This window comes from Tasmannia lanceolata, unplaced genomic scaffold (genome assembly GCF_043159265.1).
Source record: "Tasmannia lanceolata isolate RefF3 unplaced genomic scaffold, GAP_Taslan_0.1 ptg000037l, whole genome shotgun sequence".
NCBI lineage: Eukaryota > Viridiplantae > Streptophyta > Magnoliopsida > Canellales > Winteraceae > Tasmannia > Tasmannia lanceolata.
This window is the reverse complement of record NW_027518714.1, coordinates 7,275,295-7,299,158: the sequence shown is the minus strand read 5'-3', so window position 1 is coordinate 7,299,158 and position 23,864 is coordinate 7,275,295. Positions and strand designations below refer to the sequence as shown.

At 37.8% G+C, this 23,864-nt stretch overlaps 1 protein-coding gene and 1 long non-coding RNA gene across 3 annotated transcripts in view; both read left to right on the top strand.

The window, feature by feature from the left end:
* The window catches only part of NSF (AAA-type ATPase family protein), a 51,544-nt gene extending 40,089 nt beyond the window's left edge, over positions 1-11,455 (top strand). The window contains exons 13-22 of one of the 2 annotated variants that reach the window (XM_077373613.1): positions 1,922-2,132; positions 3,476-3,607; positions 3,695-3,755; positions 3,838-3,897; positions 4,478-4,536; positions 4,632-4,719; positions 5,896-6,018; positions 9,591-9,659; positions 10,909-11,113; positions 11,263-11,455. In XM_077373613.1, coding sequence (XP_077229728.1) covers positions 1,922-2,132; positions 3,476-3,607; positions 3,695-3,755; positions 3,838-3,897; positions 4,478-4,536; positions 4,632-4,719; positions 5,896-6,018; positions 9,591-9,659; positions 10,909-11,076 — 971 coding nt within the window. In that variant the 3' untranslated portion in view covers positions 11,077-11,113; positions 11,263-11,455. The other variant, XM_077373612.1, reaches the window with a different exon arrangement.
* Positions 11,456-18,009: 6,554 nt separating this feature from the next.
* Positions 18,010-21,217, top strand: LOC143862114 (uncharacterized). Its single transcript, XR_013240167.1, has 3 exons — positions 18,010-18,165; positions 20,295-20,342; positions 20,902-21,217. It is a non-coding gene; the product is annotated as an uncharacterized LOC143862114 (long non-coding RNA).
* The last annotated feature ends 2,647 nt before the right edge of the window (positions 21,218-23,864 follow it).

The following is a 23,864-nucleotide window of genomic DNA, read 5'->3' as shown; positions in this document are numbered from 1 at the left end:
ATGATGTCCCTTTATCTATTGTTTTTTTTTTTTTTTGAATGTAGAAGATTTAAGTAATCATTGAGAAGTTATTGTCTCAGAATATCTAGAAATGAGGCAAGCAGAGTTTACCCAGGTTTTTTTTTATTGGCTCAGAATAGAGGCGAGTAAAGTTTACCTAGATACAAGATTACTTTTTATGTCTTTTGCCAGAACTTATAGTTAAAAGTTACAGAAGATTGAATTTCGGAAATAAACTTTTCCATATTAGATTTTTCCATTCTTGAATCCATCTGATTGGTGGATAGTGATGGCATCAAGCTGACATGATATGGTGCAGATCCTGGTACTGCCATCATTGGTTCCATAGATAAGCACTATTGCGCGTAGGTGTCGAAATGTTACTTTCGTGTTGTCGTAAGTTTGATCTTAGCATCAATTAAATGGCACAAGGTTCCAAAACTGGCCATTCAGAAAAAAAAGGTCCCAAAACTGTCACAAGATTGAAGTGACCTCATAGTCTGGTACCACGAGGTTAGTTTAGGACTTCTTTACATCAGTAAAGGAGTACCCGCACACAATAGTCCCACCCGAACAAAAAACAAGGCAAGAACCTCAAGGTGGAAGTCAAAAATAAAAAAAACCTCCCTATCAACCCTGATCTAAACTCAACTCAACTAAAGACCCATCAAAAAAAAAATCCCTGATATAGCAATCTGAACTGCCTCGCCATTAGCTGACTCCCCTATGTGCTGAACCTCATTATCGTTCTCCTCGATCGCCTATTGAATAACCTTTGTACGATCCACAAATCTCCAAGGAGAAGCAGTACCCACTCTTATCCATCTAAGCACATTGGGAATCATCCTATTGTTGAAGTTTTGCAGCCCCCCTACATTGTGGGTGCCACTAGCTAACTATTTCAGTCATTGATAATTACACGTGGGACATGTGGCTTTCTATTCCATACTCTATATTCTGACATATATGGGGGGTAGTGAAACAGCTGGATTTTTGGGGGTCGGGAGCAGAGCTGTTCGAATGTCATCCTCGCCGTTAAGTTATCTATCATCAAATGGGCCAAATCCAAGAGCGGCATTCAGTATCCTGTTGGTAACATTCTCAGGAACTGGACCACGGTGGTGGCTGAAAAGAAATCTAGATCATCCGCCTTACCGTGATGGTGTCCTCCTACCGAAGGTTGGTTGAAACTTAATTTCGATGGGAGCTTCTGTGGAAATCTAGGTCAAGCGGGTATTGGTGGGGTTATCTGCGACCATTCGGGTAACCTTCTCATGTCCTTTTCTGGGCCGGCTGGGATATGCGATGCCAATGAAGCTGAGGTTTCGACACTCTTGTTTGGATTACAATGGCACGAGAAACACAACTTGGGCCCCTTAATTGTAGAAGGTGATTCCTCCGACACCATCTCATGGGCCTCGAACAAAATCTGTGGACCATGGCGATAGGCGTTTATCGATGAGATCAGGGACCAGGGACCTGATTTCTATCATCCATCCATCCCTTCAACATAGGCGGCGATCGGCGAACGGATGGGCTGATTCCCTAGCGAAGGAGAGTGTTGACCGGGAGGATATCTCTGTAAATGTAATCATACACGGCAATCTGGAATCTTAGCTGTAACTATCTTACCTTGGATCCTCTCTGGTAGGATCTTGTTTTTCTTGTATCGGGGGACGGATTGTCCCCTTGTATCTTTATCTCTGCAATAAAATGTCACCTTTTTCAAAAAAAGAAAAAAAGAAAATTACACGTGGGACAGTTGTTGATGCAAGAAAGTTTAGATGGACTACTCTTCTCATGATATATGAGGGAATGCATCCGTGAATTCTTGGAAATTTATTTATCATGAGATGTCATAAATTGTTGGTTTGTATAATTAATTAATCATTGACTGAGACAAATCCTATTTTGGGTGCAGCTGCACGGACAAAGAATTATAGCGGAGCTGAACTTGAAGGTGTTGTAAAAAGTGCTGTATCATTTGCCTTGAATCGGCAAATAAGCTTAGATGATCTTACCAAACCTTTAGATGAAGAGAGCATAAAAATTACCATGAATGATTTTTTGCATGCCCTCCAAGAAATTATTCCGGCTTTTGGAGCCTCCACCGATGACCTTGAACGATGCAGGTAGATTCAAATTGCTATTCTCAGCTATTAGTACAAAATGAATTAAAAGTTGTTGACATGGCGATACATCTATGTTTAATTTTCAAACTAGTCTGTGCTCGAATAATGTTATGCTCAGACTTACACTGCTCTATCTTATTTTTAAACTGCATTAGCATCGTGTAACTCAAAATAGTTTGTGAAGCTTTCTGTTTAGGCCTTAGTTTTCTGAGTTTATAGGAAATTAGGGAAACATAGATGTTTTAGCTATCTATTGTTCGTACTTTTCTACACCTGGTCAGGCCGGTATCCATTTTAATATAAGGGACTGAAAGTAAAATATTTTATCATTCTTTGCTTTATGAAAAGATTAAGTATCTCATGATAGTCTACTTGAAACATTTTTTACAATTTACACCGGTTCACAACCATAAGAACCTAGTAATATGGTATGGGTACTTTGTACTTGATGGAAACAAAATTTATGAAAAGCCCATAATTTGGCAAAGCTGATTTGGGAAAATAAGAGTGGTCAATTGTGACCCAAAAGTAGGCTCCAAGGAGATTGAAATGTCATGCTAATGTTAATAGGCAGGGCTCTGTTTGTCACGATAAATGTCAGGCTTGGTCGTTATATAAATGTTTATACATTATAAATACACCACATTTCACATGCAATTCATATAAATATAATTATGTAACACATATTGGTATAGTATACCACTAATATTCTTACAGTTTTGGCTTCGGTGTGCGTTTCAGTTTGTATGCATTTTAGTAGGGATTGAAACGGAAACATTTTGGTCATTTCGTGTCGGTTTCAGAGGAAACTAAAAACCATGATGCGAAGGGAAGATCCATCACCCATGTTAAAGCAAGATTAACCCCAATATGGAAGAAATGAACTAATGTTATTTGTACCATCAGTGATGTGATGGGTGCCACCTATTTCCCCTACCTGCGAAGCCTCGGAGATGGACTGGTTGTGGATCTGGCTGTAGCAGGGGCTCAGGTGAGAATGGCTGAGGTGTCAGTCTTCTACTGAACTAACCACACTAGAGACCCTTTTTGGCTAAATAGGCTAGGCCGAGCCGAGCCCGAGCCGAGCCAAGATCTGTTGTTTGATTCAGCTCAATTTGGAATCAGCTATTTGTTGAAGGCAGAAAACCAAAGTCCAGCTATGCAAGTTTCTTCATAGTTTTTTGACGCAAGAATTCGATGTCCTAGCAAATTGATCCCACTTAGTTAATAAATACTTGTACCTTGCAGACCTCCTAGCATTGCGGTCATTCTCAGTGCAAGTTTTTTTTTTATCCTATTCATATACATATTGATCTCCATGTAATAAATCCTGTAACTTGCAGACTCCATGGCATCGTTGACTGTGGTCCGAGACATAAGCGCATCTATGAAAGAGGTATGCTATTAGTGGAGCAAGTTAAAGTTGACAAAGGAAGCCCTTTGGTTACTTGCCTTCTTGAAGGTCCACGTGGCAGGTAGACTTCTATTCATCTTTTCTCTTGATGTATTATTTGTTTTTTTTTTTTCATTATAAATTCTTATAATACTTGCTGTCTTGGCAGTGGTAAGACGGCAATGGCAGCTACAATTGGTATAGACAGTGACTTTCCATATGTGAAGATAGTAAGAACCTTTACCCATTTTAAAATATTACTGTTGCCCTTTGAAGTGGTCCCTCTTAACAGATTACATTTTTTTCATATAGGTGTCAGCAGAAACAATGGTTGGTTTTAGCGAAAGCAACAAATGTGGCCATATTATCAAGGTTTGAAACTGCCTTAATTTTTTGTGTCCATTATTTGTAGTCGAATATGACCAAAACCTGGTCTCTGGTCTTAGTTGTGAATGAAGACATATCTAACCTGCAGGTCTCTTTCTCAAAAAAAAATTATATGTATTATTGCTATCTTCTTATCCAAAATTGAGTCATTGATAGGCTGTCAGGTTTTCCTAATTTTATGTGTTTGAGTTGGCCAGCCGTGGCCGCTTCCATGCAACTTGTTTGAGTGAAATCCTTAGAATGACTTATGATCAAGGTTTTAAATTTCAGTTTTGAAATGCATTTCGGTCCTCACCAAAACCGAAATTTCAGCCGAAAGAAATTTTGTCGAAATCTATCGAAATAAATTTAGCTAATATTTTATCCCGTACGAAATTTCGGTAATTTTGGCTGAAATTTCGGGATAATATCAAATAATAAATTAAAAACAGATTTTTTTGGAGTTATCCCTCAGGAAAAACGAAATTCAAAATTTCGATCGAAATTTTGTAACGTTTCGATTAAGCCCAATTTCGATTTCGGTCGAAATTTAAAACCTTGCTTATGATAAAGGTTTTTTGGACAGATTTTTGAGGATGCTTACAAATCTCAGTTGAGTGTTGTTATCCTTGATGACATTGAAAGGTAGCTCTTAATTTGAATTTTGCCAATATTTTTAGTCATGTCAAATGTTTATCTTTTTTTATTGATATATTGTTAATAAAAAATCTCTTGTTCAGGTTATTGGATTTTGTTCCAATTGGACCTCGTTTTTCGAATTTGGTTGCACAGACATTGCTGGTTCTTCTCAATCGACTTCCTCCAAAGGTTTTCTCTTGTGCCAACTTTTCGCAGTCCTAGTGACACATAAAAACTGTGGACAGATGCATTTTTCTGCGGCACGCTAGTAATAAGAACCATATTCATTGTTTAGCAGGAAGCAAATTTTTCCTATAATGTGTAAATCCCTTCCTGCTTCTACGTCAATCTCTTCACCCAAGCAGTTTTAAGACTTTTCGGCGTAGTTTGTTATCAGAGGAAACTGTTTTGACATAATGTGTAAATCTCTAAAGGGTTCTGGTTCATGAAAATATTCGGCGGAATGCCTCACACAGATTGTGTGGGCCAACAGAAACACACACACACATGTATATATAATCTGTGTAGCTATTGATAAAATTACATTATCTGTGTAGCCTCACACAGATTGTGTGTCTGTTTATAATCTTTGTAGCTATTGATAAAATTACACTCTCTCTCTCTCTCTCTCTCTCTCTCTCTCTCTCTCTCTCTCCTTAATCCGTATACATACACACACATGTATATATAATGACCTCATATATCAAATTGCATATGTGCCCTTAAGTGATAGTGATCATAAAAGTCGCATGAGGCAGAACCAGAAATTCAAATATTGCTTTTGCAAAGGTGAAAATATAGCAAGTTTTCCCTCAAAGCAGTCCCATTGATCCCCCGTCTTACTCCAAAAATTAGTAAACGGTTATGGTTCTCCCTTTTAAAGAGGAATGCTAGACTCACAGAAGCCCTTGCAAAAAACCAGGGAAATGGTGCCCTCATTGGTCAAAACTGCTTTATGGCAGTTATGACCGTGATTTTCTGCGCATCCTAAATTGGTTTTGACCAATGAGGGCGCCCTTTCCCTTATTTTTTGCAAGGGCTCCTGTGAGTAGCATTACTCCCCTTTTCAAACACATCATTAAGTTTTATTCTTTCTTGTATTCAATATATCGTGCTGCATTGACCGTAATGGTGATATCGTGAGTGTATATTATTTGATTGGCACCTCTCTACCATTTCACCAATTGGCTGATCCGGCACTTATCAGTGAGACATATTTGATTATGCCTGATATTTTGAGCATTGGATGTTTAAATTCTTATAAGATGCACTATTTTGCGCATCCTAACCTTGTGGATTCAACCAAAATCTATTTTACTGTCATGGAACTGAAGAAAAGATGATTTTATTTCATTTTGCTCCCAGGGTAAAAACATGCTGGTGATTGGTACAACTAGTGCGGTTGGCTTCCTGCAGTCGCTTGGTATCTGCGAGGCTTTCGCTGTGACTTATAATGTTCCAACGTTGCACACTGAAGATGCTAGAAAGGTAAAGAATAAAAGTGCAAGCCTATATAGAGATTATGAACACAATAAGAGTGAACAAGGACAAGAAAAGATAGTGATAATTAGACTTGTGTACCCACACGTGATTTAATTAGGCTCTAAAGTGGACCAGCATTTTTTTAATGCTCCATGGTTATATATCCATGTACACACACACACACACATGTAAGCCTTTAAATTTCGGTTTTGGTCATCACGGCATTGGAACCTTTTCGGTTTCGGTTGGAAATTTGGTGGAAATCTTATAAAATCACAGAAACGAATATAAGCCTATGCAAATGATAAAATGTTGAGATGAAACTTCGGGAAATTTTGGAATAACACACATACACACTAGAAACCATCACATGAGAAAGAAAACCATCCGTAATGTTCTAAGTTCTAACAACATCGAACGTCTTATAATTCAATACGTACCACATTTTACGTGTAATTCTTTTAAAAATTTATGCATAATACATATACCACATTTCACAAGCAATTAATACAGGTATAATTATCTAATACATACTGATATAATATACTACTAATACAATTACGAATTTGGTTTGGTATGCGCTTTGGTTTCTGTATGTGTTTTGTAGGAATGGGAATAGGCCTTCCAAATGAATGCTTAGGATCACCCCCCCCCCCCCCCCCACCCACCCCCACCCTAATGTGGCCCCAGTGCCCCACCCCCGTTTCATGCACTCGAGCGCAGAAACCCTTTTCTCATATATATATATATATGAGAAGTGTTTCTAGTCGGCCGACTAGAAAAGTTATCTAGTCCGTCAGCCATAAAAACAGTGGGGGCCACATTGTTTGGGTGATCCTAAGAAGTCATTTGATAGGCCCTGACATGGATAGGGTGTGCCTAAAAAATCAGCTCCAGAGGATCATCCCAACCCTACAATTTGTAGAGGTTAAAATGGACGGGTATAAAATTTCACAAATCTGTCCAATTTTTTAGCTCCACAAATCAAAGGGTTAGGATGTTCCAATAAAGCTGATTTTTTGGGCACACCCTATCTATGTTAGGGCCTATCAAATGAGTGCTTTGGATCATCCAAACAATGTGGGCCCACTGTGTTTTTGGGCGGCAGACTAGAGAAGGTTCTCTAGTCGGCCGACTAGAAACATCGCCTATATATATGAGTAAAAGGAGTGTGCGGTCGACCGCACCAAGCTTAGGTGCGGTCAAGGGCCCCAAACTCATGTGGGCCCACTCTGTTGGGATGATCCAAAGCAGTCATTTGAAAGGCCCTTACATAGATGGGGTATGTACAAAAAATCAGCTCCATAGGATCATCCTAACCCATCCAAAAGTGGAGGGCAAAATGGACAGACACCGTTTGCCACAAATATGCCAATTTTTGCCCTCCACTTTTGGAGGGGTTAGGATGATCCAATGGACCTGGTTTTTTGTACACACCCTATCTATGATGGGCCTTGCAAATGAATGGTTTTGATCAGCACAAAAAATGTGGGACCCATGTGTTTGGGCCCTCGACTGCACCTAAGCTTAGGTGCGGTCGACCGCACAATCTTATTCCTCTATATATATATATAATGTTTTGAAAATCATAATCAAATCATAAATCGTAATATGGGTCGAATTGTATTTGATCGTAAATCGTAAGATTCATTCAGAAATGCATATAATAAAAAATTATAAACAAGTAAAAGAATAAAAAATAGCCAATTATTCATTTTTCATCCAAATTCATTAAATTCAAATAGAAACTACCATGATTAGCCATTCAATATCGTAATATGAATTGTTTGCGAACAGATTTGACACATACTAATCATCTATAATTCTTTTTAAAAAAAGGCACAAGATCATATCAATTCTCAAAGTCTTAAACATCAAATTACAAATATCATAAAAAAAAAAGACAGGAGTCGCCAGTGTTGTCCTCGTTATAATCGTCTCCCACGTCGATGTAAGTAATGCTTTGAAGCTCATACACTCTGCTTGACTGGTCCGATTCGTTCGAACTCCTACTCCTCTGTCTTCTTCCTTATAATGAGAGGGATTTTGAAGGCATCTTGTAATGTAGAAAGGAAATGAGGTCTTTCGAAAAAAGTCATATTTTCTTTTATACAAAACTTAATTTGGATAAATCGCATAATTCGGAAGCTTTACAATCGAATCGTAAGATTCATACAAATTAAGATTCAACCATGGGATTCAAATCGTTATGCATAAGATTTGATTTGAATCGTAAAGTCAAATTGTACATCGTAAGATTTTCAAAACAATGTGTGTCTATCTGTCTATCTATCTATCTATCTATCTATCTATCTATCTATATATTTATATTTATAGTTTCTACACACACATTATACTATGACACTTCCTAGTTTCTACTACATGTGTTAGAGCAACCATGATTGGTGTAAAACATTCTTGTGGTAGGCCTCACCTTTGAAGGTTTACTACCCAAAAATTGTTATGATTAGGCGATCCTAACTGTTTGATCATGATCCGTAAAAAAAAGCAGAAAATAGTAGGCATGCAAGGAACCAAGTTTAGTGTCCAAAAAATCCATTGAAGAAAGTTGACTGGTACGATGGCTCATACTAGTCATGGTAGCTAGGAACCATTTTCTATGTTTCATCTTAAAGTTTATAGAGCCTTAAAGCTCAACAACTAGAAAGAGACATGGGTGACCATTGCCATTGAGGTGTCATTCTGGGACCACTGGTGACTGACAATTTCAGGAAGTGGTACTCTTGAGTCTTGATTTCATGTTTAGTGAAAGGGAAAAATTGTCTTCTTTCTAGCGTCCATGTCCATATAAACGATTTGCAACTATTCCGAATACTAGTCAAGAGCATTCTCGACATTAGCTTTAAGGAGGTGAGGTATAAGCTTCTTTCAGCTATGGAGTTATGGTGAAAATTTTCCTACTGGTGTAGCTGTCTATATGTATGTGCATTCTATATATACATATGCACGTGAATCCATATGTATACAAGGGCAAAAGCTGATATCCCCTAAGGACATCTCTACAATTTGGTGAAGAGAAATATAATTCACTTGGTAGGCCTAGTTATTTTACAGAAATTGAGAAATCCTTTATTTCTCATCTGAGACAGAAACACGTCTTTCATGAATTCATCTAGGTTTGTCTTTCAAGGTGCATAAACTTGTATCACCATGATCCTTGTCTAAAACACATCCATTGTGGTTTGTCATTCATTTCCGTAAGACCCTTGTCAGCATCGGTTTGGAAGGACATTAACGCAGCTCTTAAGTGAGTAAAGGGAGGTCCCTCGTGTGAGGGACCGAACTGAACGATCCCCTCAAAAAAGCACACTGTTGGGGTTTTGAGTTAGGTCCCAATTAGGTTTTCTCTCTTCCAATCAATCAGCCAGTGCCAACTTTGCCCGATAACAAAAGTAGATCCTCACAACAAGAGTAGATCGTTCAGTTTGGTCCCTTACCCGAGGTACTCTTTGGAAAATTGATTGATGCACTCCTTAATTTTCAAAATTGTCAAATTGGATTATTGGTAATTTTCTCTTTGAAGTTCTGATTTATGGCAACTCTTTTTTTTTCCCCAGGTCTTGAAGCAGCTTAATGTGCTAGCTGAAGGCGATATTGATATAGCTGCTCAAGCGTTGGACGATGATGTATGTTCTAAATTTTATTCTTCTTCAGAACATCTATTCTTTCTTTTTTTCTCTGCATGCTAAATATGATTTGCAAATAATCATATTTAACATCAAGGTGTGTCCATTAAAATATAGTTTTATATTCTGGTGGTTTTGATGTTAAATATGATTATTTGCACATCATGGTCATAGAAGTTTTAAAAATGGTGTGGCTAATGGCTTCCGAAGAGGACTTAATATTCCCCATTTGCAAATAAGCTTAAATTAAAATAATCTTATTTGCATCATTTCAAAACAAAAAAAATCTTATTTGCAAACAAGGACCAATTGTCGTGGCTTCCAAAGAGGCCCTTAGTTTTATGTGCTGATTTTTTCCACCCTTTAAGTTAGGTATGCGCCCATCTTGTCTTGATAATTGCACTCTTCTCTTTTGCACTTTTTTAGTTAGCTATTTGTACTTTGCTAAAAACTATTGAGAACCAATCAGAAAGGTTTTTTTTTTTTATGGGTAAGCTGGGGTTTAGCGGAGACCCCTAACGATTTATTTGATAAAGAGAAAGATGATACAATAAAAGCACAAACAACCAACCCTAACTCGGAACATGAGAGAGAGGGAGAACCAAGGCTCAACACATATGAGAGACAAACACTAAGCCTAAGAGATCAAAATGCTCAATACTTGTGAATTACATAATCAGCTAATTTGGAAGGGGTATATTGGGCTCTTTGTGAGCTTCTTGGCCAAATTTTCTTGTAAACTTCCTGCCATGCTTCCTTTGATTCCTCAAGTTCTGGAGTCTCTTCTTCACCACTATCCTCATGCTCGACTGGAATCAAGTAAACTTGATTACGTTCAATCGCCCAGGATACATTCTTTTTTGGAGATTCTTTGGGACCTATTTGATCGTCCTCCTTTTCTGAGGAGGATTCAAATGAGGAAACCTCTTCAAGGTCAAAGTAGTCCTCTGATCTAGTGTCCTCTTCACTCTCTTCATCATCCGTCTTTTCAACTGAGTCCAGAAAGGTTTTTAATAATATATGGTTTCCCATAGTGAAAAAAGACAATGCGGATGTCATTTTGCTGTGAACAAGGTGAAAGCAATTTAAATAGACAACTGATATGATTGGCAATGCATAACCTTAGGAGTGGCTAATCCCAGTTAATTTGATGTAGAGAAAAGCTGTGCTGAAATAGTAATTACTGACTTAGAATTCACTTTACAAATTGGTTTTATTCACATTGGTAATATTCCTTGTGATTTCTTAGATGCCAATCAAGAGGTTATATATGCTGGTGAGGTCAGCTGCCCATGGAGCAAAGGGAGGGAGTTCTGAAGCTATTTTCTCGGGCAAAGAGAAGATTGACATAAACCATTTTCTTGCTTGCCTTGCTGACATTGTATCCTCACACCGCCCCGTCGCTGATTTCTTCTGATCTTGCTCTTAGAATGCTGATGATCTGGAAATCAGTAGTAAGTTTTGGCCTCACAGTTTTTTGTATTGGTTTTAATGGTTGTTGTTCAATTTTTTTAGCATTGCGATTTCTGTGTTTGTGGTTGGTGTGTATTGGCTGATATATTATTTTTCTATATAGCCTCATGATATGTTTATGGTGTTCCAGGCTTTTGGTGGAAAAGAAATCATGGAAAAAATATAGGCTTTAAATGGATATTTTGGACCACCTTGCTTGGTCTGAACCATCCATGTGTTTGACCCTACTATAGATCTAATCAATATCTTTGGATGATCCTAACCATCTCTTATGTGGATATTTTGGCTATTGAATGTGAATTATAGCATCTATTTCTCTTTGACCCCATTTGTTGGGGTTTTTTTTTTGAATGGTCCTATTTGTTGGGTATTGAGTAGGTAAAAGTTCCAGACAAAGGCAAATGTAAGGGTTTAGAAAACTTCGTACATTTTCTTAGAAAAATTGGTTGCTTGTGATTATGGTTTTGGAATGGGTGTTGTGTTGTTTTGGAGATGGAGAAGGGAGTACGTTCTCAACGTTAATCTTGTCAGATCGCTCTGTCGAAGGGTTACAGCCCTAAAATTGTTGTGATCAAACAATCCTAACAATCCAATTAATGTGCTTCTCATTGGTTGTTGACACCCCCTCTTTCTTTCTTTTTCATCCATCCATCTTCGCTGGGTCTTGATTTGCTCGGATGATCTTACGGTGATAATCAGCTTGTGGCCCACCTGTTGAAGGTCTAGATTATCTTAAGTTAGCCAGGTGTACGGTGGAGTTTGGTTCTCACATCAATGGCTCATCTCGCAGTCACCTAGTCAGTTTGCATGCAACTTTTCCAATGGGACCCTCCACCTACAGCACGATGACTATGAGACCCATTGCACTAACCATGGTTACATATGGGTTTGATTAGTTAGAGATGATAAAAGTCTTGGGTTGGCTTTCTGAGTCAACTCAGCTCACCTTCTCAATGACCCAAAAGATATGTTGGAAGCACCATTGGTGAAGAGTACAGCCACATATCTAGAGATAAAAAGTGAGAGAGACAGGATAAGGCTGTGGTTTAAAAGGGAAAGATATGACATATGAGTACGAAAGGGTTGCCTATAAGGGAAAGCAACATCCGTGTAAGATAAAAAGGAATCTAGATAATTGATATATGGATTTCGTCACTCAAATAGTCAGCAATCTACAGTCTACACATCCTCATCTCCAAAAAAAATAATAATAAACAGATTTTTAAATAAATTTCTAATCTGTAAAATATATTTCAATTAGCTATGGAAAATCATTTTTTTAATGGCTAAAATTTCATTGATAAGGACCGAGATGATCAATAAGTACGGTGGAAATGCCAAGGAAACATAAGGGGAAAATAGGGGTGATGATATTTTCACACACCCCCCCCCCCCGGCAGTACTTGCACACACCATTATAATGTGATTTGACATAAAGTTGCCCACTTTTCACACGTAATGGGGGGGGGGTGAAAATATCATCTCCCAAAAATAAAACCCTCATGGAGGTATAAAGTCAAATTGCTTAGAGGCGCTCAAGTACTTAGCAAGTTCATCTGCTATTCCATTTGCCGATCTTCCAATGGCTTAAATGAGACTGATAACCCTGCCACTAAGTCCTTGATCTCTTCAAAATAATCAGCAAATCTTTACACCTTGATGGGCTGCACACTCCTCTGCCTCATTTGATCAGCCACTCTGATTGAGGTATAAAGTCAAATTGCTTAGAGGCGCTCAAGTACTTAGCAAGTTCATCTGCTATTCCATTTGCCGATCTTCCAATGGCTTAAATGAGACTGATAACCCTGCCACTAAGTCCTTGATCTCTTCAAAATAATCAGCAAATCTTTACACCTTGATGGGCTGCACACTCCTCTGCCTCATTTGATCAGCCACTCTGATTGGGCTTGCAAAAGCCCACTCTGATTGGGCCTCCGCCTCATTTCAATTAGCTATGGAAAATCATGATTTAGTGAAAGTTTAAAATATAGTTCGAATAAGTCCCTAGAGGGCAAGAGGCTTCGTTGTTTTTTTGGACTAAAACTAAAAGCAAGTCTTATTTTTCTTTCTGAAAAATGGGTGTTTTTATTCCTCTGAAAACTGCAATCCTTTCTACGAGATTTTATATGGTGTAAGCCCTTAAAGCCCCATTTTTAAAAAAATTTACTGTACGATCCTCACTACAGGATGATCCAAACCGTCCATGTGATGGGCCACAACGTAAATAGTTTGTGCCCCAAAAATCATTTCCATATGATGATCCTAGCCCTCCGATCTAAAGAGGAACTGCATATTATAAAAACCTCTATAGATCGGAGGGATAGGATCATCCTATCCAAATGATTTTTGGCGCACAACTTGTTTACGTTGTGGCCCATCACATGGACGGTTTGGATCATCCTATAGTGTGGTCGGTACAGTACTTTTTGAATAATACGAGACTATAAGGGCTTACACCATATAAAAACTCCCTTTCTACTCTGAAAAACATTAGGAGCAAAAGTCCAAGGGCAGAAAATCACGAGTTAAATTGTTAAAATGTATTGAATGCCAGTGTCATGAAGAAAAAAAAAGGGTTTAATATAGCATTTAGGATGCTTTAGAAATATGTTTCAAAACATTATTCCTTTTGGTCATTTCATAGTTCTCAACAACTAATCAGAAAATACTTCAAAAATTAGGGACTCATAAGCCAAAATCCTTCAGAAATATTTCTAAAACCTATGACTGTCTCTGTGTGTCCTTGACTATTTAATAAATTTTCACCATTTCAAAAACAAAGTGATTTTTATACCTATTTACTATTTATCTTATCTTATTTAGAACATGGGTGTAATTTCTTATTTTGAGGTGAAAAGCATGGAAGAAATAAAATATGGTGGTTGGAACGTCATATTAGCAAAAGCTATTGGAATTTTTATTTTATACATCGGAACAATCCTCTTTGTTGTTAATGAAATAGGGGAGTTCCTCTGAAGGAATTTTTTTCAAAAAACAAGTTTTTCTAATGTTTGTATGTTAACATACGCAGCATTTTATGGACATTGAAAATAATTCAAAAAAATTAAACTATTCTCATATAATCTTATATGCAACTGGTTTGAAGTATAGATATGATTATTTGTAAATAATGATTATAATAGTTTTAGAAATGTGTTCAGCAGCCATTCACAAATGGAATTATGCAGATTTTCTGCTACGAAGAATGATAAATCTAGAAAATAGTTGCCAAAATGGGAAGCATGCATTAGAAGCTAATAGAGAAGCAAAAGAGGGAAGAAAAGGATCAAGAAAAGAGAAATTGTGAGAAGCGAAAAATCTCCAAGGAACATAATGTGGAAACATGTACAAAACTTCATGGAAAGTAAACATGAAGAACGTAATAAGCATCATTTGAAGCGAACAAGAAACATATAGTAAGAGATAGGGTTATAATAAGTTAGGTAGGAAGAGTTAATATCAATTATGACTTAATGGGTGATTAGAATTATTAAGTTTTGGAATTTTAGTTTTACGTATTTTATTCATGTAGTTTTAATTTTAGGATTTTAGAAAAAGATTCAAATAAATTTTGTTTGAAATTTAAGATGACTTTATGTTCTAAAGACACTCCTTCGGTGTTATCAAAAGGAGAAAATATCCCTTTGGGCCTGTTCAGTTGCGTGCAGGAAACGGAAAGGAAAAGGAAATGACGTGGCAGAAGGAAACGGAAAGGAAAAGAAATTGCTAAGAAAGCAGTAAGAGTGCGCATTCAGTTGCCAGGAAACGGAAAAGAAACATCACAGAATATGTTCTTTACCACATATTAAGCAAGTTATGCCCCCTAAGCCTACCAAATAGTCCACTAATACAAAAAAATACTCAAATTGAAACCACAGGGGGTCTACTTGTAACTTTTTAAACATTACGGGTTAAGTTGAATGTGTCAGAAACCACAGGGGGTCTAAGTGTATTTTTCCCTATTTGTTATAATTCCCCCTCTATTTTTTTAATTCAAGGTAGTATTTGAAAACTCACAAGCATGGTTGGTGACTTCTTAGTAAAAATATGTGATCTCATTTATGTGCCATGAGCACATTTTACTTTGTTAAAAAAGCAAGGAAAATGATCCCATGAGATATTTGATAAAACACAAATTTTGGGTGGGACCACCCACATGATAATTACCATAATAGGCATGGGAGCACCCAATTTAGATCGCATTGAAGACACGAGAGTGGTCCTAGGGGTGCAACTCGGGTCAATGTTTGGCAAATTGGGTTGAGCTTTTACCATAAAATTGGGTCGGGTTCAAGTTGACTCCAATTCATTTTTTAGCAAAAGCTCAACTCAACCTAACCCAAATCACACCCCTAAGTGGACCCCATTATGAGTGCCCTATAGATCTAAAGGTTACCCTTCCAAAAAACCCAGCCGCAAGGGCACCCCGTTAGATCCGGATTAACCGCATTTCAGATTGCATTGAAAATGTAAAATTGAAGAGATGATAAATGTTGTTGGATGATTTGCATCCAATGGGACTCCCTTGTGGTTAGGTTTTCACAATTTCTCACATATATCTATATTAATTAAAATGATGAGGCGGACTGTCCCCATCAAGATCAATGCTAATGGTCCATATTTATGTCTTCGATGGGGACATAATGTGTAATCATAGCCCTTGATCCTGTTGGGTCTTGTTCCATGCCAAATTGACATCCCATGCCTAACAGGACTTTAATCAATCAAAGGGCTAAGATCATCTGATCAAAGTATTCTCCACAAAATTGTCCCATTAGGGGCCCCCAAAATTCCATCACTTTTACAATGGGGCCCAAAAAATTGTCCATTAGGAAAGATCCTAACAAGTTGTAGTCATATATATATGGTCTGTGAACTTTAATTTCATTTTGAAGGTCCACACATTAACCAATTCTTTTCTTCTTCCTTTTTGTTTTTGGACTCTCGAAGGTTTTGTTGGGCAACCTTTTTCCGAAAACTGAAAAAACATGTTCCACAAATACCCAATTCTCCAAACCCATCAAAATAGAAAGAAAGAATCAAATTTCCAACTCTTCTTTTTTTCAAAACTTGGTCGACTTACTTCAGGCAATTCTGATCCCCCCGTTTCTGTCCCCTTTATACCATGAGAATCAGAATCGACAGATATCTGATCTGTGGGTTCCATTTTTTGGTTCTGACCATCCATGGTAACCCCATCATATAAATGCAAAACAAGCTTAGAAATGAAAAGATAAATGGTATTGCTACGTTGAAGATGGGTTTAGGGCTGCTATGTTGAAGACGAAAATGGGTTTAGGGCTGCTGTGTTGAAGACGAAAGTCGCATGTGGGTTTAGGGCGTAGAAAATGGGTTTAACGCTATTCTCGTGACGGAAGTCTCGGAAAATAACCAAAATCTGACTAAATCTCACGGATTCGAAATGGGGGAAAGGGCTTTCACAGGTGGGATAAGTCGGATTCCACGTCGGACTTGCGCTTTCCGAGCGCTTTCCTTATCCTACCAACAAAACGGGCATTTTAGCTCATTTCCACGGAAAATACCCTCCTTTTCCGTTTCCTTTCCATTTCTGAGGCGCAACTGAACAAGCCCTTTAGGAAAAACATAATCACCCAAATAGAAAGCGTATACTCTTAATTAAGAGGAAGTGTGTGGGAAGCGTACTTCCCTTAAATTTGGAAAGGGAAAAGAATTTAGCTTATGAAGTGAGCTTCTCACCCTACTAGGAAGCTTCTGGTAACTATGATCTAGAAGATGCAGTCCTACAACTACAACTATATTTGAGCAGCATGATTCTCGCTTTTCCGCATGACATAGGCCATAAAAACTCAACTCAACTCAACAAAGCCTTTGTCCCAAACTAGTTGGGGTCAGCTAAATGAATCCTTTAGAAAAAATTCATGAAGAAGGTAAAAGGAATCCACCAGGCTCTAATCCTGGTTCTAGTTGGATTCTTCTACGTGGATCATTTTCTTCCATTCTATCCTATCCAAGGTCATGTTCTCTGTTATGTTTCTAGCATCAAGTCTTTCCTCACTATTTCTACCCAAGTTGTTTTCGGTCTGCCCCTACCTCTTTTTACTCCATCAATTTGGCACGAGTCTCCTCTTCTCACCGGAGCATCCAAAGGCCTACATTGGATATGTCCAAACCATCTTAAGCAGTGCTCTCTTTAGTGAGCGTATGCCATAAAATGCGGAAAATGAGATTTTCTTTAGTGACTCAAAGTTACTTCGGAATATTCTTATTATCCCGTTTCTGCCCGATTTTCTGAGAGAGAGAATGAGAAGCTTTACCGAACACGCCCATAGTTAATGGTTTTCAAAGATGCCACAATGTCCCGTTTGCAAATAAGATTAAATTAAAATATTCTTATTTACAACTAAAGACCCAGTTTGGTGGCATTAAAAGAGACCATAATCATGATTCTTGATGAATAATTGGCATACATTTTACTTATATATATTAAGGATTTACAGATGAAGAACCCCAATCCTAAAAAGTAAAATATTTTTTAGTGCAACTTCATAATTTTCAATGATTTATTAAGAAATACTTTGTAGATCAAGTATATTTGAATGGCATAGGTGTCTTCTAGATATTGGGCTGTGCCGATCAATCACCATCATCTGAAAAGATTTAGAAGATAGGCATAGACATAGATGAAGGGTCACTATACTTCGATTGAATGCGTATGGGAATGGGTTTGGTTTTGTGTGGTGGCCAAAAACAGTTGAAAGAGGATTTGACACGAAAGGTGAGGAAATGGCTGCCTCTCCCTCCATTATTGAGATTCCTTTGGAGGTTTCCTCTAGAATCGTGTGCCATTCACGTGTAGCCTCTTACCCCACTTGGCTCGAACCACCGTAGTCTATAAATACCGAGCCCAATTCAACTGAATCATATCGAGCTTTTCATTACTACAAACAAAGAAGCTTTACTAATCTCTTGAACTTTTCTCTCTTTTCTTCTCATCCTTCATCACCATGTCGACCTGTGACAACTGTGACTGTGCTGACAAGAGCCAGTGTGTGTAAGTATTTTATAAACTCCTCAAAGGCCTTATGTTTACTTTTTCATTCTCTTTTGGGTTGAAATCCTCGGATAATTTAATCTTTAAATCATGAGTACATCTAGTGGCGGATAGGCACCGCGGGTAATCTACCGGTATAAATTATTCCGACGGATAATATGGCTTATACTGTTAGAATATGTTAGATCCAACGGTTGTATTGGGTTGAGATTCACCGTTGGATCATCTTGGTGGTAGATTAGGCATGTTGGTTGTTAAAATGTTAAATGTGGTAATTTGGCTTAATGAGGCAACTAGATAAATTAGGCAAGTTGATTAGAAGAGTCAAGCAAGAGAGATTAGGAAAGTAGATTTGATTAAGATTCTCTCTTTCCATAGTTGTATGATTTATTTCTATGTTTATCATGTATGTGCTCTATAAAAGCACCAATTGATTGTTCTTTGTAATTATTCGGAAATTAGGGAAAATCCCAGTTTCTTCTTCATATACCGGCGGCATGACCACCCGGCCACGACCGGTAAAACCTTAGGCCCTGTTCTTGTAAGATTATGACAACTGATTGTGAGTGCTAAACCGATTATTGGACTCAAATTTAAACGTAATTTTGAGTCCGATGATCTGTTTGGCACTCACGATCGGTTATCATATTATAATCTGAAACGAATGGGGCCTAAGTTTCTTCTTCTTCATCTTTCTTTCTATCTTTTTTCTTTCTTTCTTTTTTTTGATGGGCAAGCTGGGGTTAGGCATGACCCCTGCCAGAATTTAATGAAGAAAAATATTACAATGAGTATAAAGAACACCACTAGAGTCCTCTATAGTGATTATTGGAGAGGGGCCTATGTTTCTACTGTTTGGTTGGCTATTTTTAAGGAGATTGAGGGGAGAACATCTTCTTGAGATCTTCTCGAGATTGTTTGGTTGCCTTTTAAGGTCTTTGACCACTAGCACTGTCGGGCGACGGTCGGGTGATGTGGTGCGCTCGAGATCTTCTCTCCAAATTTCTTCAAATCAAAGAAATTTGTGGAGAAGATCTTGGGGAGATCTTTTTGCCCTTATCCCAAACCCCGCCCAATATTTGCAAGACAAACCAAACAATGTTTCTTTCTTCCACCCTTAATCTCCCCGTTGACTGATCTGCTTTAGATCTCCCCTTTAATCTCCCCTTTGACCGCTGGGATATAGATCTCCCAAAGAATTAATGGCATCCAAACAGAGCAATAGTGATTGTTGAAGAGGCATACATGAACCGGGGATAGCAAGTCTGTCCATAGGTAAAATGATAAACCCGTGCTTGCTTGTTTGGACTAACAAGTATGAAACTTGTGTTTTCTGATTATCTTTCTTTGCCTCGTGTTTTACGTTTGCATGCCTTGTGTTGGATGCTTTCTCTCTCTTTTGTGTCATTTACATTTTATTTTTCAAGAGATGGGTTTGTTAAATTTGGTGTGGTAGATTGATATGGGATAAGCTTAGTTGAATGAAGTTGTTTCTAAGTAAAAGAAAAGAAACATTTCATTGCTCAGGTCTATTTGGATGCACCAAGGTGTCCTAACAGAGTAATGGGTAAGTAGTCAAGTGGTGGTGAACCCCATGGCATGTTTGGCTATCAAGGGTAGGTTAATAGACTCCTTGTAAAGTAGAGAGAAGTAAGGGTGCAACTTGGGTCGGGTCGGGTAAGATTTTGGCAAAAAAATGAATTGGAATCAACCTGAACCGATCCGATTTTATTGTAAATGCTCAACTTGAATTCCTAAAAGACGACCCAAGTTGCACCCCTAGAGAGAGAGACCCCACAACTCTACTACCAAAAAACAACCTCAGTAGACAAGTGACTGATAGGTAGAGTAGTGAGTGAGTAGTCTTTTGGGGTTTTAGCTCATTTTTGCAACCAAACTCCACCTCACAAGTGATCTTTAACATTAATTCTTTGATACCAGCTTAATTGTTATGTTATTTTATTCGATTTCTTTCCTGTTATTTATGCAATTTTTATTAAAATAGGTATTTCTCCAGTGTTTTATTCTGGCTAGACTAGTTAAAGCAAATCTCTCTCATTTTGTTTATCTCTTAGCTTCAAGGGATTTCGTAATAGGCTGTTTTTTAATTTTTTGGGGTATAATTTCAGGAAGAAAGGAAACAGCTATGGCATCGAGATCATTGAGACCGAGAAAAGGTACTCCCTCTCCATATTTTTAAAATACCAAAATAGACCTTGGCCATTGTCCCTCTTCTAGTAAATGCCCTTCAAACTTCAAAGGGTATCAAAGTTGTTTACTCATGCGGTCATGTCTCATAAGGTTTACAATAGGGACTTAAATGAAGCCTCCTTGACCATTTGAAAACTAAAGCATGGCTCTTGATATAAGAGTATGAACCAGTGTTCAGAAACCCGGGCTAAGACGAAAACTCGATCGGCCAAGATAAAAAGGAGTTGACTTGTACGTGTGGTTAACTTTTTATTAACTCGGCCGAGTCAAAGGAGTTTCTGATCAATTTAATAGGACAAAACTCGTAAAAACAAAGTCGACTGTCGATCGGCGAGTTTTTTAAAAGGGAAATGATATATTTGACCCCTTCACTTCCTAGGCCACGCACTTATAGTGTAAAAAAAGTAGTCATAAATACAGTAGAGGGGGTGATCTGCAGAAGAAAAAGAGGGATGAATATATCACTTCCCTTTCAAAAACTATGTTTAAAAGCAGCCATGGTACTCACTAGTGATATGTTTGCAGCTACTATGACAATGTGGTGGAGGTTCAGGGGGCCGAGAATGACGGAAAGTGCAAGTGCGGAGCGGGCTGCACTTGTGTGGACTGTACCTGTGGCCATTAAGCATCTTGGACAAGTAATATAAAAGATTGGGGTCAGGAAAAAAAAATATGTAATAATGGTGTGATTATGGTGAATAAGCTGGTCAGCTTCTGTTTGTGTGTTCTGTGTCTGTGTTGGGTTTAGCCACGCCTGGCTTTTCCTTGTGGTTCTGTAATAATCTTTACTATTTCTGCTGTTTAATGGACTTCTATTAATATAACCTGGTTGTATTATGCAGTTCTTTTGTTTTGTTTGATCTGTTTGGGATACCACTTATTCTCGAATTGAACCCACCACTTGTATTGAGAAAACTGGATTTGCTCAATTGCCCCTGCCTTGTAGAGTTCAAATTTACAACTCCACTAGAATGCAAATCTGCAATATTCCTATTTGTGTACTTATACCATTTCTACCAAAATTATCATGGCCATTGGATTAAGATTTTTCAGTCTCATTTATAGTGTTTATTCTTTAAACAGCACACAGGCTCACTTTTCAGTAGGTTGTCTTTATTCTTTTAATTCGTCTGACGTGGCGGAATGCCTTTCTACGAAATTCCATAGCAAATCCCTAAATAGCGTGTCAACGGATCCCCTTCGGATCGGATCCACCTATGTCTTAGTCACATCCATTCAAATCTCTTATCAAACGGGTCGAATTTGGAGTGTTCTTCGGATCCTACTACCTATGTCTCAGTCACAATCCATTTCAAATTGGACCATCCATCGAAGTGTCCTAGTAGGTCCTATTTACATTTTACTGTTAAAATTTTCAAAAGAGGGGGATGGAGAGGGCGAACGCGAGCATGACCGGTAGCTGTGAGGTTGAGTCGCAGTGGCGGCATCGCTATGGGGTTGGAACTTAGGGTCAATGGTTAGAGAAGGAAGAGAAGAGGGGGACTCGAGAATTGAGAGAGATGGGACTCGTTCGGAAAATGAAAATGCAAATAGCTTATTTTTACTAAATTACACCTAATATAATACTTTAAAAAACTAGGGTATTTCTGTAAAATATTATAATAAAATCGGATTAGGACTGTCCCATGGGCTTTTGCTAGTTGTCTGGATCCGATCGGTAAGAATTTCAGATTCTATGATAGGGTCTTGAAAATGTGTGTTCGTCCCATCCATTTAAGTTCGGATTCGAATGGTCCGTTAGACCGCCTGCTCTGATTCAAATGGTCCATTAGACTGTCTGGGTCTAATGACCTTAATCCTTATACAGTGGCAAATTGAGCTAAAATGTATTCTCTCTCCTAGTGAGTTTGACGGGCCTACTGGGCCAGAAGCTTCTCAAGCACAACCCTCTTCAAAATTTTGAGAGAGCTTTAGCCTAATAGGTTTGATCTCCGTTCCTTCACCTTCCAATCTTTCTTAGTAGTAGCAAAACAAGTTCGTGTTCTTTAAAATCACATTCAACCCGCGTGCTAAGTATGTCAATCCTTATAATACTTCTGTTGAGATCAATGTAATTGAGCTTCTACTGTTCTACATATGAACTTTTCTGATCCCAAACACTCAATAAATCATTTCCATAGGATCATTTATGGAATCTTCTACATATTAGAGGGTTAGAATCATCCTATGGAAATAATTTTTAGGGCACAACCTAGTTAAGTTCTGGCCTAACAGATGGACGGTTTGGATCATCATATGGAGTGGGCCGTACCATACTTTCCAGACTTCACGTGTTTTCACGGCCACCTATCATATAAATTCTCCCTGCCTATTGTATGCAAATGGAGAATAACAGAGATTTTTATCCCAAGTTTTTGTCTGGTTGGACATAGATGCACCATTGTTTTGTTCACGACCTTGTGAGTCAAAGGCAGTGCTGTGCTTCAACTTACTATCCATTACCGACCATAAGGCCTTCCAAAAGTTACCCAGAAAGCAGCTAATCTCGGTCAGAAATAATGGGGGAGGAAGCCTAAAGTTCTTCTAAACATGCCAAAGGCTAATGATATTGGCACAACAATGCTTTTATAATTGGACAAATTCAGATTATCTGTTCTCTTTTAAGTGGCCTGTGACATCTTTTCAAGAATCGTAAGAAATGCTACAATTTCTGCAACCAAGGAAACTGGTAAGCCTTCTATTTGGATTAGAACGCCCCAAAGAGTTGAAAGAAACATAGCGAGAATGGAAGAAGATCATGAACTTTTAATATTGGCACCCCTTTCTTATCAAAATCTTGAGGTTTAGAATCATCATCACCACATTTTGATCACTCACACTTCATGCTATAGAGACAACAAAATGGAGTCACAGTCTTCCTCATGTCTATCTGTTTAGAATCAGGTTGGGTCAACTGATTTAGCCAACCAATATTCGTTATGCCCTGTTAGGATTGCAAGAAAAACATTTATGACAGAATTTTTTTCTGAAATTTTTTTTCTTCCCACAATTTGAATGGAAATAATATGGTTATAGTTAATTTAGAGGGATATCATCCTAAATTGAAGGTCTCTCTATATACAAAATGAAGGTCTGTCTAAATACAAAACGAATAAGGTGGGTTCAAGTTATCTTTTTTTAGTGTGTACAAAAGTAGGAAATCTTAATGATAATTTTCCTTTTCAAACTTTTCCAGAGAATTCATGCAATCCAAACATGGCATAAGAGATATAAAATGAAACAATATAACCATATTCCAAGTAATAAATGATATCTAAACTAAAAGATACCATCATTTAATAGAATACACAGAAAGTAGATACATGATTACAATATTCTAAACATCATATACATAGATCATCATCCATTTCTACAATCACAGGCTTGAAACTGAAATAAAACATTTCATCCAGTTATGGTAGAACTTCGACTTATTTTGGCAACCAACCAAATAACAAATAGTGACCCAAGTTGAAAGACAGCAGTAG